At 39.7% G+C, this 15,728-nt stretch overlaps 1 protein-coding gene across 1 annotated transcript in view; it reads left to right on the top strand.

The window, feature by feature from the left end:
• Positions 1-573: 573 nt before the first annotated feature.
• HAO1 (hydroxyacid oxidase 1) overlaps positions 574-15,728 on the top strand; it is a 64,280-nt gene continuing 49,125 nt past the window's right edge. The window contains exons 1-2 of the mRNA XM_019971899.2: positions 574-769; positions 8,246-8,397. Of these exons, the coding sequence (XP_019827458.1) occupies positions 633-769; positions 8,246-8,397 (289 nt within the window). The 5' untranslated portion in view covers positions 574-632. The remainder of the gene's footprint in view (positions 770-8,245; positions 8,398-15,728) is intronic.

Here is a 15,728-nt window from a genome sequence, read left to right as displayed (position 1 = left end):
TCCTGTTCCCTTACCCTGCGGCTCTCTGCCCAGGCACCCCTTACCAATAAAGTCTTTTGCTTTGTGAGTACACGTGTCTCTTTAGATAATTCATTTCTTAGTGTTACACAACAGCCCACCCTCGGGCCCTGGAAGGAGTCCCCATTCTGGTAACATATGCCCCATTTATTTCATAAGCTCTTTTTTGTGTATGTGCATGATCCAAATATGGAAAGAAAATGAGTGTGCAGCAAATTCTGGGTACCAGTTAAATAGCAAAGACACACGCAGTAGGGAAGAAACAGCCTTTGGCAGAATTGTGCCAAGGGCGGCTTTAGGCAAGTACTGCTCTAGGTTTTTAATTTTTCCTCATTCTCCTGCCTTTTTAGTGTAACAGACACCTAATCCCCTCTTGCTGTCCCCTCAACCCAATTTCTTGAGGCTTAGATGTACTACCTGCTCTTTGGCAGGCAGCTGCAAATAAAATTTCAAAGTCTAAGCATGTGTTTGCTCACTTAATTAATGTAAGCAACAGAGAACTAAATTTGAACTTTGGAAAAAGTCTGTTAATAAATGACTAATAACAGAATTGTCAGAGTGTAGAAAGCAACACAGGGGGAAAAACATCCCAGGGTTTGCAATAGCCCAGGAAAATGTCCTCTCGGCTTGTTTGCATCAGTGATTATGAACAACATGCTAAATCTGTACTTCAGAAGTCTATATATGACTATTATAAATCTGGGGCAAATGATCAGGAAACCTTGGCTGATAATATTGCAGCATTTTCCAGGTAAGAATATTTTTAAAACCATGTTTTAAAATTATACAAAGATATTCTATCAAAGCACTATATTTCAGTTTTAATAATGATGGTATGGACTTACTTGTTTAGATATTATGTTTAGTAGAGAGGGAAAATTCATGGGGCTGTGAGAAATATTGGGCTTTAAATTTGCTTGGAAAAAGCTAACCCTAAATTTCCTCACTTGGAATTATGTGGATAATTCACCTAACTGTGTATAAAAATGGTGATAAATTCTGATGATTCCATTCTCTTTTTCTCCGACAGTCTAATTTATGGTATAGAAAACTGTTAGTATTAAACAGGAGATAACTGTCTTATCTGGACAAACCAGATCAGATGGTTGCCTCAAATGTTGCCATCATGCTGCTTTTCCATTATCATTCATTTTGATTACTGTTTTCTAAATTTTTACTTTAGATTCAAGTTTGTCTATATGGCATTAATCTTTCACTTTGTGGTTTCTTTTCTCCTCCAAAGGGCTTCATCTCTCTTCCCAAATTAGTTTTCCACTGACTTTCATATTTCAAAGCCCAAGATGGTGGATGTCACAGCTTATGCAGTTAGGAAATGGTTTATTTGCTGGAGTAGGGGAGGGGAGCCCTCAATATACTACAGTCTATGAGGCTCATGCACCTGTAGTGAAGCCAGCAAATGTGGGCACTCATGGATGGTGATAAACAAAAAGGGAAAAAAGTACCCAGGTGAAAGAATCTGCCTTTCTTCCTGATTTCTGCTTTAGCCTAGAGCAAAATTACTCAGGCTCATTTTCCTATGTGTGTATTAGGAGAAATGAAATCATTCTAACCATGGTGTTTCCCAGCAAACAGCACCAAATCACCTACAAATCAGTGTATGAGCCTGAGCGTGGGGTGAAAGGCAGGGGAAGCTTCCCCAAACTCCTTCAAGCCTTGACTTTGTCTCAGATCTTTCCTGGGACACAAATGAGATTTAATAAATGCTAGGGAGCCATGGCAAGGGAAAAGCTGGCAAAGAGTGGAGCTGCTTAAACTTCTGATGATTTTATCCAACTGCTATGGGGTATTTCAGGTCCTTCAATGTTTTCTGCTCTCAGAAGTTGCCCCTACTTGGGCTCATCTCAACTCTGTTCACAAGTGATGTGGTTTGCCTATTAGTAGTTTCCTGAAAGCAACACTTAAACCCAAATAGGTAATTTTAACCAAGGAAATCTCAGGGCCTTGGGAGGATAATGGAGTTGGTGTCCATCAGCATTCCTCAAGGCACAGTGCTCAAGGGACCACCTAGTCCATTTTTGCACAGCCTTCCTCGCCCTTTAACACCCCTCACCACATGCTGGTTGGTTAATTGCCTCACACATTAGGTATCTCAGTGGGTTCGATTCAATACATGTTGAGGATAGAGTGAGCCAGGTGAAGAAAGTTCTTGTCCAGTGGAGCTTACATTTCAAGGGATGCACATTGACCTTTGGCCTCAAAAATACTGGTGGCTGAACTGGTGAAAAATGGACCCAAAACAATTGGCCCAATGGACATCTTCAAGATGGAGCGAAGGGGTGTAGCAAACCAGACACCTCTTCAACCCTTGAAATTCTAGAAACCTTGTGAGACACAGAAGACTGTGGTGACTTCTGTGTGGCCTGGAAAAGCGCCTCACAGCTTCTGTGAATTACACAGCTATCCCCAGCAGTGGGTATTCCCAGCCTACTCAGCCTAAGTATTGAGTGAGTAACTTAGGGACAGGACACAGACAATGAGAAGGAGTTTTAAATGCCACCTTTTCTATGAACCTTGAGCATTCTCTTTTGTTCAGCTTTAAAGGAGGGAAAAATGTACTATCAGACTCTTTTTTTTCTTCTGGAGGATAGAGGATTATTATCAACCATGTGAGGAGCTTTTATTACAACACACATTGCCTGTCTAGCATCTCCAATCCTTTTTTTGTCATGTAACTTGCTGGATGAACTTTCAGTTCTTACTCTGTATCATAAAGCTGATCAGATCAGATAAGATCAGTTGCTCAGTCGTGTCTGAAGAAGAGAAGTGAAAAGCAAAGGAGAAAAGGAAAGATATAAACATCTGAATGCAGAGTTCCAAAGAATAGCAAGAAGAGATAAGAAAGCCTTCTTGAGCGATCAATGCAAAGAAATAGAGGAAAACAACAGAATGGGAAAGACTAGGGATCTCTTCAAGAAAATCAGAGATACCAGGGGAACATTTCATGCAAAGATGGGCTCAATAAAGGACAGAAATGGTATGGACCTAACAGAAGCAGAAGATATTAAGAAGAGGTGGCAAGAATACACAGAACTGTACAAAAAAGATCTTCACAACCCAGATAATCACGATGGTGTGATCACTGACCTAGAGCCAGACATCCTGTAATGTGAAGTCAAGTGGGCCTTAGAAAGCATCACTATGAACAAAGCTAGTGGAGGTGATGGAATTCCAGTTGAGCTACTCCAAATCCTGAAAGACGATGCTGTGAAAGTGCTGCACTCAATATGCCAGCAAATGTGGAAAACTCAGCAGTGCCCACAGGACTGGAAAAGGTCAGTTTTCATTCCAACGCCAAAGAAAGGCAATGCCGAAGAATGCTCAAACTACCGCACAATTGCACTCATCTCACACGCTAGTAAAGTAATGCTCAAAATTCTCCCAGCCAGGCTTCAGCGATATGTGAACCGTGAACTTCCTGATGTTCAAGCTGGTTTTAGAAAAGGCAGAGGAACCAGAGATCAAATTGCCAACATCTGCTGGATCATAGAAAAAGCAAGAGAGTTCCAGAAAAACATAAAGCTGATCACGTGGAGGTAAAATAGATGTTCTTCGAGGTGATGGCTTTGGCTTGATGGGATGAAGGCAATCAGTCTGAAAGCTCTCATTCTAATTCAAATGAAGATGACAAATCAAGCAAACCTCAGATAACCCACTGTGACACACGACAGAGTATTTTAAAGACAGTTGTGAAATTTATAACCTCCCTATCCCAGGGGTATAGCAAATGATGTGAATGCACAATGACACCTTTTATCTCTGCACCCAGCTCTGACAACCACCTTTTGGGGTTCTGGGGACACAGACCAGTTAGGTGACAAAGCAGTTGCTTGGAGATATTTTTGGGTAAGACTTGAGGCTGTAATAACATTGTGTCTGCTTCCCACACACACACACACACACACACACACACAAAAGACAAATAAAGTCAAATAGAACTACCCAAAGAATGGAGTTTCCTATTGCCAATTATGACAGGAACAATGAAAAATGTCAGCTTGTTAGATTTCGTGTGGGCTGAAAGTTTGGAGTTAATTTTCAAAAGGATAGTTCTTAGATTCTCTTATACATTAACCAGGGTTATAATGTGAGAAACACATTATCTTTCTCATACATGGTATGCACACATTTTGTGGCTTTTTTTGAAATTATCTGGTGGAATATGATTCTCCAATTTGGGTGTTTATAAGTCATGGGATATTAGTAAAGGAAGCTCATCGTCCCTAATGCACTTAGTGACACTGAAAATTGCATGGATTTTCTCAAATAAGAGGTGGTAAAAGTGACATCATTCCGTCTCTTAAACATTTGAGAAGCAATATATATTCACCAGGGGCATTGTTAGTGTTCTCATAGGTGTAAATGTCACAGAATCATTCAGCTACTTGGCACCACAGGTAAGCAAGCTGATTTTTCTCTTGCATTATGAAAAGCGGTTAATTGTCTCATTTTTTGAAAAGTCACATGGCAAGAGATCTCACATCAGTTCCGTCATCTTCTCATCCTTCTCCCTCCTCATCATTCTTCTCCCTTTTCTTTTCTTCTCTTCATCTCCCTCCCTCTCCCCTGGAAATCTCTCACTCTCCCCACTTTGGACCTCAAAGCTGTGGTTTTTTATCCAGACATGTATTACAAACTACACACACAAACACATGTGCGCACGCGTGCGTGCGCGCGCGCACACACACACACACACACACACATGCATATTTCAGGAGATTCATGGGCCTTCTGAAACTTATCTACGCACAGAGGCACTCCGAAAATGGCTTGACTGTTTAAATATAGTATTTACCTGGCTGTGTTTTCTTCCGACTTAAATTCCTTCTTCTTTACCAAGTGTCTCAGAAGTATCAATATTCCAGTTAAATGTTTTAAAGTTCTCTCAATATTGAGAAATAAATAGTAACAAATAAGATTTTAAAACTTGTAGCATATTTTATATATACATATACACAATTTATGTATGTATATATATGTTATGCATTTTTAATGCTTAGAATAAGTAATTCATGTGGAGAAATTAATATGATCATCATTTTTATTGCTTACTTGCTAAGTCGTGTTGGACTCTTTTGTGACACCATGGACTTTAGCCCACTAGGCGCCTCTGTCCATGAAATTTTCCAAGGAAGAATATTGGAGTGGGTTGCCATTTCCTCATCCAGAGGATCTTTCTGACCCAGGGATTGAATCCGAGTCTCCTGCATTGGCAGGCAAATTCTTTTCCACTGAGCCATTTGGGAAGACATGATCATCTTACAGTACTTATAAATTATTAATTCACTGTGTTGAGTTGGTGGGATTCAATAACAGCACAGAACTTCAAAACTGGATGATGAGAGGGTTTCTTCCTTCATCAGTGTACTTCCTCTTGGGGACCTGATTTATAATAACATAAAATTGAGGCCCTTGTTGGATGTTAAAATGATTTCCACTTTTGCACCACTTCATTTAAGAAACCTTTGAAAAATGTTTATTATTCAGCTGGTTCAATTGTTTTGTCAATCTTCATATTTTTTTCCAAAGTGGAAGTCCCATAAAACCAGGGTCCAAGGTTGTAGTAAGCTAGTTTTATGTAAGATTGTGAAAAAATAACTTAAATTCGGGATGAGATTGGGTGGGGCTTGCAGAACTATTGGGATTACCTGACAAGGTTAAGTTGTAATTGCTCTTTGGAACATTTCAAAATGTGAAGGACTTTTTAGAAAGCATACATTTTCCACGCCACTGATCTCATCTAATTTGGTCTAGGAATTGCATTTTGTGCTGTTGGTTGATGCCTCTGTAACGTCATCATCAGGGCAGGAAATTATATGTGTGGGAAGCGAGAGCATAGTTATTAAAGTGACTTCGCCACCTCGTGGACAAGCATGAAATTGCTGCCTGTAGAAGAAAGGGTTGAGCCTTGCGTGATTCAAGGGGAACTGGATATCTGAAAATGTTCCTTCTGACACACAAACACACACATGGCTAATGCCCTGCAGCTCTGTGTGTGCTCTTCATAAAAGCTTCCATTGTTTTCTCAGCTCTAAGTAAATATTAATGCCTTCCAAGGCCAGCATGCCAACGGCTGCTATTAAATCTTTTTCTCTCATTCTAATAATACACTTAGAGATGACTGGTAGTAAAATTTCTCTTCAAGGTTTCTGCATCTCCCCATTCAGAATGGAGATCAAAGAATCATGCTGTGAGGGTCAGTTGAGAAGAAAAGACTTCCAGCAGCAGAGCATGTGGTGTGACAGAAAATCAAGACAATTATGTTGTTCAAAGGAATTGCAGAGAAATCACCGTTAAACTTCTTTATTATGTTTTGCAGGGGTTGGATGTTTTTACTTTATTATGTGAGGAAGGATTATATTACAGACCCTTAGCTATTCCTCAAAGCAACATTAAGGCAAAATTTCTTCTTCCGCTGGAGGAAGTAGGCTTCAATTAAGTCTTGGGAGGTTCCATTTATTTTGGTGACTCTGTTACTAAATCACACTTCACTGTATTAATGAAAAATCTTGATCTATCTGGAAGCAGAATTAAATCTAAGTCCTGAAGGTGAGTGCTAGTTAGGTATATATGCATGTGTACTCACAGGTTTATTGCCTTAATGCTCATGAGAAACTGGGGCTGTATGTTCTTCAGTTTTAATCAATTACTAATGAGGAGAAAATAATCCTGAACAAATAGGAGATATAAATTTTGCAGAGAGAAAAGAGAACTAGTTTTCCTGTAAATTTTACTAGTTTGTTTCTTGGTTTGTTAGTAACTAACATTGCCACACAAAAGAACTGCAGAAAAAATAATTTTAGATAATGGTCAGGGGTCAAAAATTCTTTGGGTCAAAAATTCCAGTCTCTGCCAAATAACATTTTTGGGGAAAATGCTCAATTTACTAAAAAAAAACCCATCTTACCTTATCGTCATACTTCAATGGATACAGAATTCAGATCAAGGATTTTGAAGAAACCACATCATAATTTTACAAGTAATTGCCTGAAGCTACTGTCTGTAAGAAAAAAGAACAGATGACGTAGACATAGGATATCTTCTTAAACTCTAATCTAATGCCCATGCCATTCTATACTGTCTTCAAAATGGCTTGGAAGAAGTGAAATGAAAGCTATGTTCACACAGAAACCTTCCGGTGAATGCTTATGGTGGCATTATTTATTATCACCCCAAGTTGAAAGATTCCAAATATTCTTATCTTGAGAATGGATAAACTGTGCTACATTTTTACGATGGAATACTCACCATCAACTGAAAACGACAATTATTGATGCTTGCAGCAATATGGATGAATCTCAAAAGCATTAGGCTGAGCTAAAAAAAAGTGAAAGTGAAAGTCACTCAGTCATGTCTGACTCTTTGCCACCCCACAGACTATACGGTTCATGGAATTCTCCAGGCCAGAATACTGGAATGGGTATCTGTTCCCTTCTCCAGGGGATCTTCCCAACCTAGGAACTGAACCCAGGTCTCCCATATTGCAGACGGATTCTTAACCAGCTGAGCCACATCCCAAGCCTGATTCAAAATGCCATATACTAGAGTTGACCTTTGAATATGGATTTGAACTTAGCAAGTACGCATATACATGGGTTTTTTTCTTTTCTTTTTTTTTTTTTACACCGAAAAGGTAGTACATGATCTGCAGTTGCTTGAATCTGTGGATGTGAAACCAGAGATCTGGAGGATCCAACTGTAAAGTTATACACAGATTTTCCACTGTGCAAAGGACTGACCCACCCCACTACCCCTGCCCTGTTCAAGGATCAATTATATATAATTTCAGGACGAACTATATATGATTCCATTTTTATGATATTCTTGCAAAGTAAAACTATAGGAACAACAACAACAAAATGATCAGAGGATGTTAGGGGATTGAAAGGAAATGGGGCAATTTTTCAGGATGGTGGAACTCTTCTAGATCTTGATTGGATATGCAAATGTGTTTCTCAAAGAGCAAAAGGCTGTAGACTCAAATGGGTGATGTCTACGGTTTAATTGTTCTTGACTAAGAACAATAACTTGAGAGGTTTATTATTAATCTTATTGATAACTTTCTATCTTAACAAGCATTAAAATTTCCTAATTTCCTTGAGCTTTGTGAAGTAATTTGCTTGCTGGGAAATACACAAGAATATCTTCTTTTTCTAACTCAAACACTTGAAATTCTCAAACCTTTTCTCCACCCTCCCCCAAATTCTAGGTGGAAGCTATATCCAAGGATGCTCCGGAACGTTGCTGAAATAGACCTGTCGACTTCTGTTTTAGGGCAAAAAGTCAGCATGCCGATCTGCGTTGGGGCCACTGCCATGCAGTGCATGGCTCACGTGGATGGGGAGCTTGCAACGGTGCGAGGTAGGAAGAAGGTTCTCACTCAAAGGACAGAAACAAACTAATACTTAGTGACTGTCTTCTCTGTATGCATCAAGCAAACACTTCCCTGGATGTTTTTATACTCACAATAGTTAAGCTCACTGACTGGCATAGAAATGCCTGTTCTTGCACGTCCTGCTCTTCTACCTTCTAGATGTATTACTTTAGCAAGATACTCTGTGTGCTTCAGCTTTATTAGCTGTAAAATGGGGATAAAAATAACACCTACCTCCCTGGATTACTGTAAGGATTAACTGAATTTTCACATACAAAGTACCAGTACCTGGCATGGAGTAGTGGCTCACTGACTTTTATTCATACTGTGAGTATTAATATCAACATCTCAAAAAATTGAGGTCTGAGAAAGGGACTCACCCATGGGGACACAACTAGGCATACAGAGATGGACTCAACTTCACATCCACCTCATTTTCAAAGCTCTTTTTGCTTCCCCTAAACCCACATGATTCTCACTGTCAAACAGCAAATACTGTGACTTGGTTGGTTATGTTTTCTGCTATAGTTTGCTTATGGATGGGTTATATTCCCCAAAATAGAGTGTTTTCAACTGCCTTAGGAGGGAATAATGAGAAATTCAAATATGAAATGCAGAAATTCCTAATTAAGGGTAATTTGTCAACTTCCCAGTCTGCTAGCAACTATGGATATTTGAAAAGGTATGTGCAGTGATAAATCTCCCCACATTCTGCTTCAGAAGCATGTATAAAAGTTGGTAACACATTTTATCTGATTTTTTTTTTTTTTTTATGCTAAGGACGGCAGGTAGGAGAAGGAAATGGCAACCCACTTCAATATTATTTCCTGGAGAATCCCATGGGCAGAGGAGCCTGGCAGGCTACAGTCCATGGGGTCGCAAGCGTCGGACAAGACTTAGTGACTAAACCAAGGAAGGCAGGAAATTCAGGACCAAAGAGCAGGAACTAAATACTATTTTTAAAGAATTTTAATTCTAAGAATCAAGGAGCTTGTGAATTCACTTTCCTCCTTGAAATGTCTTCCACAAACTACTGCTTTGAATATCAGCCTGACTCAGTGAGATTGTGCTGGGAAGATTTAGGTCTTTAATTTTGGGACCACAGAGACAAGTGACCCTTGGAGCCCCAACCATTTATCTACAGTAATCCTGAAATATGGAGAGAGAGAAGGGGAAAAAGGAGAAATGGTATTGGTCTACTTAAAATTTGGATAAGAGAGAACTTCTCAAACATGTTATAGATCACAAACAGTAAAACAAAAGCAAACAAGTCAGCACACACACAAAAATGGAAATTTCCACACTCTCAAATTTCTATAAAAGATTAAAACAAATGGTAAACCAAAATGAATTGAAAAAATATGAGACTGCAAAAGGTTAATGTCCTTTTTGTGTAAAGAGCTTTATGTTTGAATAATAAAATAACATATAACCCCTAAATGGAGGAAAAGATGTAAATGAAAAAATTCAAATAGGACATTCACAAATGTAGACATAAAAATGGCCAATAAACATATTAAATATATAAAATATTTTATCATATCCATGATTATCAAATAAATATAAATTATAATATTGTGTTTTCTGACTATCAAATTATATTATTTTAAGATTAAATCGTGGGATGAGGTTATATGCATGTTGAAAATGTGCATTTTTAAGAGAAACCTATATGCAGGTCAGGAAGCAACAGTTAGAACTGGACATGGAACAACAGACTGGTTCCAAATAGGAAAAGGAGCACGTCAAGGCCGTATATTGTCACCCTGCTTATTTAACTTATACGCAGAGTACATCATGAGAAACGCTGGACTGGAAGAAGCACAAGCTGGAATCAAGATTGCCAGGAGAAATATCAATCACCTCAGATATGCAGATGACACCACCCTTATGGCAGAAAGTGAAGAGGAACTAAAAAGCCTCCTGATGAAAGTGAAAGAGGAAAGTGAAAAAGTTGACTTAAAGCTCAACATTCAGAAAATGAATCATGGCATCTGGTCCCATCACTTCATGGGAAATAGATGGGGAAACAGTGGAAACAGTGTCAGACTTTATTTTTGGTGGCTCCAAAATCACTGCAGATAGTGATTGCAACCTTGAAATTAAAAGACACTTACTCCTTGGAAGGAAAGCTTACTCCTTGGAAGGAAAGTTATGACCAACCTAGACAGTATATTAAAAAGCAGAGACATTACTTTGCCAACAAAGATACATCTAGTCAAGGCTATGGTTTTTCCAGTGGTCATGTATGGATGTGAGAGTTGGACTGTGAAGAAAGCTGAGCACCGAAGAATTGATGCTTTTGAACTGTGGTGTTGGCAAAGACTCTTGAGAGTCCCTTGGACTGTAAGGAGATCCAACCAGTCCATCCTAAAGGAGATCAGTACTGGGTGTTCACTGGAAGGACTGATGCTGAAGCTGAAACTCCAATACTTGGGCTACCTCATGTGAAGAGTTGACTCATTGGAAAAGGCACTGATGCTGGGAGGGATTGGGGGCAGGGGAAGAAGGGGATGACAGAGGATGAGATGGCTGGATTGCATCACCGACTCGATGGACATGAGTTTGGGTAAACTCCGGGAGTTGGTGATGGACAGGGAGGCTGGGCATGCTGCGATTCATGGGGTCGCCAAGAGTCAGACACAACTGAGAGACTGAACTAAACTTAGGAGGAGTATAAAGTGGAATAATCTTTCTAGAAAATAGTTTGGAACTGTTTGTCAAAGCTTTAAAAATACCAATTCCATGTGATGCTATAAATTTCCTCTAGGAATTCCAAGGAAATAATTATGATTTTGAGGAATGACATTTCTTCAGGAATTTTTATGCCTGTTATTATTATTTTTTAAGTATTTGCCTATTTGGCTGTGTCAGGTCTTAGCTGAGGCATGAGGGATCTTTTGATGCAATGCAGATTTGCAATGAAGTTTCAATGTGGGGTCTAATTCCCTTGCCAAGGATGAAAACCAGGCCCCCTGCATTGGAAGTGTGGAATCTTGGCCACTGGACCACAAAGGAAGTCCCGTCCCTGTTATTTTTAATAAGAAAAAGTTAGGAAAATAACTCAAATGTCCCAGAATTAGAGATTGGTTGCAAAAAAATAGGATGCATAAAAAATGGGGTAAACATTTAAAAATTATATGAAATGAAGAGTTGACTGGCATAGAAATATGTTACAATATAAGAATTTTTAAAAAGCCGTTATAAACTGTATTAAGGTCCTAGAATATATTTACTTTTGAGGACCAAGAATGTAGACCACATTTTACAAAATTTTATTTGTGGGTTATGGATATTCTGACTATAGGATCAGATGTGACTCTATAACCTTCTTATTTTTGGTCTATATGTATAGAATTTTCTTTGATTTAGAAGAGTGCAATAAAAGTTAAATTTAAAATAAGAGAGAAAACTGGAGAAGGAACCATGGAGGAATGGATGAGAATGGAAGGAAGTGAAGAAGGCAATAAGCAAAGCTTATTGAATTGATAAAACACCCTGAAGCTGCGAATTATTTTTACATAAATCACTATATTTGCTATTTGACAGGTGTCACTGTCCCCAGCAGGTGAAGAGCTGGTTCCATACAGAGCAAGTTTTCATAGTTAGTGATTAATAGGACTTATTCTCCAACTCACTTCTGATGATTCCAAGGTCACTACTCCTTTTTGCTGGGAGTAAGGTGGGAAGAAAAATGAGAAGAAAGCTTACTTAGAAACTACTTTGACAGCCTAGGCATGACTGTTTTATCTAACACTATTTCCTGCCAGCGCTAACTCTGAGGCATTATTAAAGGCCTACTGGAGTCTTACCCCTTTAGATTTATTTATTAAGCATTTAATACCATGCTCCAGGCACTTTTATAAACACATTACAAGTATTAAAGCATCACATCCTCCAAACAACCCAAAGAGGTAGGTACTATTATTAGGCCCATTTTATATATGAGAAGTAATGCTGTGCCCCAACCAGTAACGCTGAAGAAGCTGAAGTTGAACGGTTCTATGAAGATCTACAAGACCTTTTAGAACTAACACCCAAAAAAGATGTCTTTTTCATTATAGGGGACTGGAATGCAAAAGTAGGAAGTCAAGAAACACCTGGAGTAACAGGCAAATTTGGCTTTGGAATACGGAATGAAGCAGGGCAAAGGCTAATAGAATTTTGCCAAGAGAATGCACTGGTCGTAGCAAACACCCTCTTCCAACAACACATGAGAAGACTCTACACATGGACATCACCAGATGGTCAATACTGAAATCAGATTGATTATATTCTTTGCAGCCAAAGATGGAGAAGCTCTATACAGTCAGCAAAAACAAGACTGGGAGCTGACTGTGGCTCAGATCATGAACTCCTTATTGCCAAATTCAGACTGAAATTGAAGAAAGAAGGGAAAACCACGAGACCATTCAGGTATAACCTTAATCAAATCCCTTATGATTATACAGTGGAAGTGAGAAATAGATTTAAGGGACTAGATCTGATAGAGTGCCTGATGAACTATGGACTGAGGTTCATGACATTGTACAGGAGACAGGGATCAAGACCATTCCCATTCAAAAAAATGCAAAAAAGCAAAATAGCTGTCTGGGGAGGCCTTACAAATAGCTGTGAAAAGAAGAGAAGCGAAAAGCAAAGGAGAAAAGGACAGATATATGCATCTGAATGCAGAGGTCCAAAGAATAGCAAAAAAAGATAAGAAAGCCTTCCTCAGCGATCAATGCAAAGCAATAGAGGAAAACAACAGAATGGGAAAGACTAGAGATCTGTTCAAGAGAATTAGAGATACCAAGGGAATATTTCATGCAAAGATGGGCTCGATAAAGGACAGAAATGGTATGGACCTAACAGAAGCAGAAGATATTAAGAAGGGGTGGCAAGAATACACAGAGGAACTGTACAAAAAAGATCTTCACGACCAAGATAATCACGATGGTGTGATCACTGACCTAGAGCCAGACATCTTGGAATGTAAAGTCAAGTGGGCCTTAGAAAGCATCACTATGGACAAAGCTAGTGGAGGTGATAGAATTCCAGTTGAGCTATTTCAGATCCTGAAAGATGATGCTGTGAAAGTGCTGCACTCAATATGCCAGCACATTTGGAAAACTCAGCAGTGGCCACAGAACTGGAAAAGGTCAGTCTTCATTCCAATCCCAAAGAAAAGCAATGCCAAAGAATGCTCAAACTACCGCACAATTGCACTCATCTCACATGCTAGTAAAGTAATGCTCAAAATTCTCCAAGCCAGGCTTCAGCAATACATAAACCGTGAACTTCCAGATGTTCAAGCTGGTTTTAGAAAAGGCAGAGGAACCAGAGATCAAATTGCCAACATCCGCTGGATCATGGAAAAAGCAAGAGAGTTCCAGAAAAACATCTATTTCTGCTTTATTAACTATGCCAAAGCCTTTGACTGTGTGGATCACAATAAACTGTGGAAAATTCTGAAAGAGATGGGAATACCAGACCACCTGACATGCCTCTTGAGAAACTTGTATGCAGGTCAGGAAACAACAGTTAGAACTGGACATGGAACAACAGACTGGTTCCAAATAGGAAAAGGAGCACGTCAAGGCTGTGTATTGTCACCCTGCTTATTTAACTTCTATGCAGAGTACCTCATGAGAAATGCTGGGCTGGAAGAAGCACTAGCTGGAATCAAGATTGCCGGGAGAAATATCAATAACCTCAGATATGCAGATGACACCACCCTTATTGCAGAAAGTGAAGAGGAACTAAAAAGTCTCTTGATGAAAGTGAAAGAGGAGAGTGAAAAAGTTGGCTTAAAATTCAACATTCAGAAAACGAAGATCATGGCGTCAGGTCCCATCACTTCACGGGAAATAGATGGGGAAACACTGGAGACAGTGTCAGGCTTTATCTTTTTGGGGCTCCAAAATCACTGCAGATGGTGACTGCAGCCATGAAATTAAAAGATGCTTACTCCTAGGAAGAAAAGTTATGACCAACCTAGATAGCATATTGAAAAGCAGAGACATTACTTTGCCAACAAAAGTTCGTCTAGTCAAGGCTATGGTTTTTCCAGTGATCATGTGTGGATGTGAGAGTTGGACTGTGAAGAAAGCTGAGCACTGAAGAACTGATGCTTTTGAACTGTGGTGTTGGAGAAGACTCTTGAGAGTCCCTTGGACTGCAAGGAGATCCAACCAGTCCATTCTGAAGGAGATCAGCCCTGGGTGTTCTTTGGAAGGACTGATGCTAAAGCTGAAACTCCAGTACTTTGGCCACCTCATGCGAAGGGTTGACTCATTGGAAAATACTCTGATGCTGGGAGGGATTGGGGGCAGGAGGAAAAGGGGATGACAGAGGATTAGATGGCTGGATGGCATCACCAACTCAATGGATGTGAGTTTGAGTGAACTCCAGGAGATGGTGATGGACAGGGAGGCCATGCGTGCTGCGATTCATGGGGTCGCAAAGAGTTCGACAGAACTGAGTGACTGAACTGAACTGATACATGAAAAACTGAAGCACACAGTAGACACCGAGGGTCACAAAATTGTGTGAATTTATAAATGATACAGATAGGATTCAGACCTCGGCAGTCTGGCTCCACAGTTTGGGCTCTTAGCCACCTTGTGTTGTTTTTAATTTCCAGAAAATCCCACAAGTGTTATGAGGGGAAGCCCATTTATCTGTAAATCACAATTCCCTGAAAGTGAAGTGAAAGTGAAAGTTGCCCAGTCATGTCCAATTCTTTGTGACCCTATAGACTATATAGTCCATGGAATTCTCCAGACCAGAATACTGGAGTGGGTAGCTGTTCCCTTCTCCAGGGGATCTTCCCAATCCAGGGATTGAAACCCAGGTCTCCTACATTGCAGGTGGATTCTTTACCTGATGAGCCACCAGGGAAGCCCTAAAGGTAAAAGGGAAAAAATTTGCTATTTAAGGTGCAGGCGAAGCAGCCTATGCCTACCCCAGGAGAATGCAGGAGAGTGAAACACTTGATAGACGTTAGGATAAGGCAGAACAGGCAGAGCAAATGATGTAGTGACACCGAGAACACAGAGGAATTCGCAAGGAAAGGTTATACACACTGGCTTCAAGAAGCTAAGATCCTGAACAGGTTCTTGTCAGGCTACTGACACGACAGTTTATATTCCATATTTGTAGTAGAATCATCCCTCAAGGATTTCAACATTCTTAAGATTTCTTCTATGTTCCTATCAATGTCTATGGATTGATGGTCTATGTAGTATGGCTATTAATCCTCCAAAGTGGTGGTGATCAGCTCTTAACAAAAAGGGCTCCTTGGTTGGTATGTGTTGGTTGTGGGATGGATAGATTA

Source organism: Bos indicus, chromosome 13, assembly GCF_029378745.1.
Source record: "Bos indicus isolate NIAB-ARS_2022 breed Sahiwal x Tharparkar chromosome 13, NIAB-ARS_B.indTharparkar_mat_pri_1.0, whole genome shotgun sequence".
Lineage (NCBI taxonomy): Eukaryota > Metazoa > Chordata > Mammalia > Artiodactyla > Bovidae > Bos > Bos indicus.
This window is presented reverse-complemented; position numbering and strand designations above follow the sequence as displayed.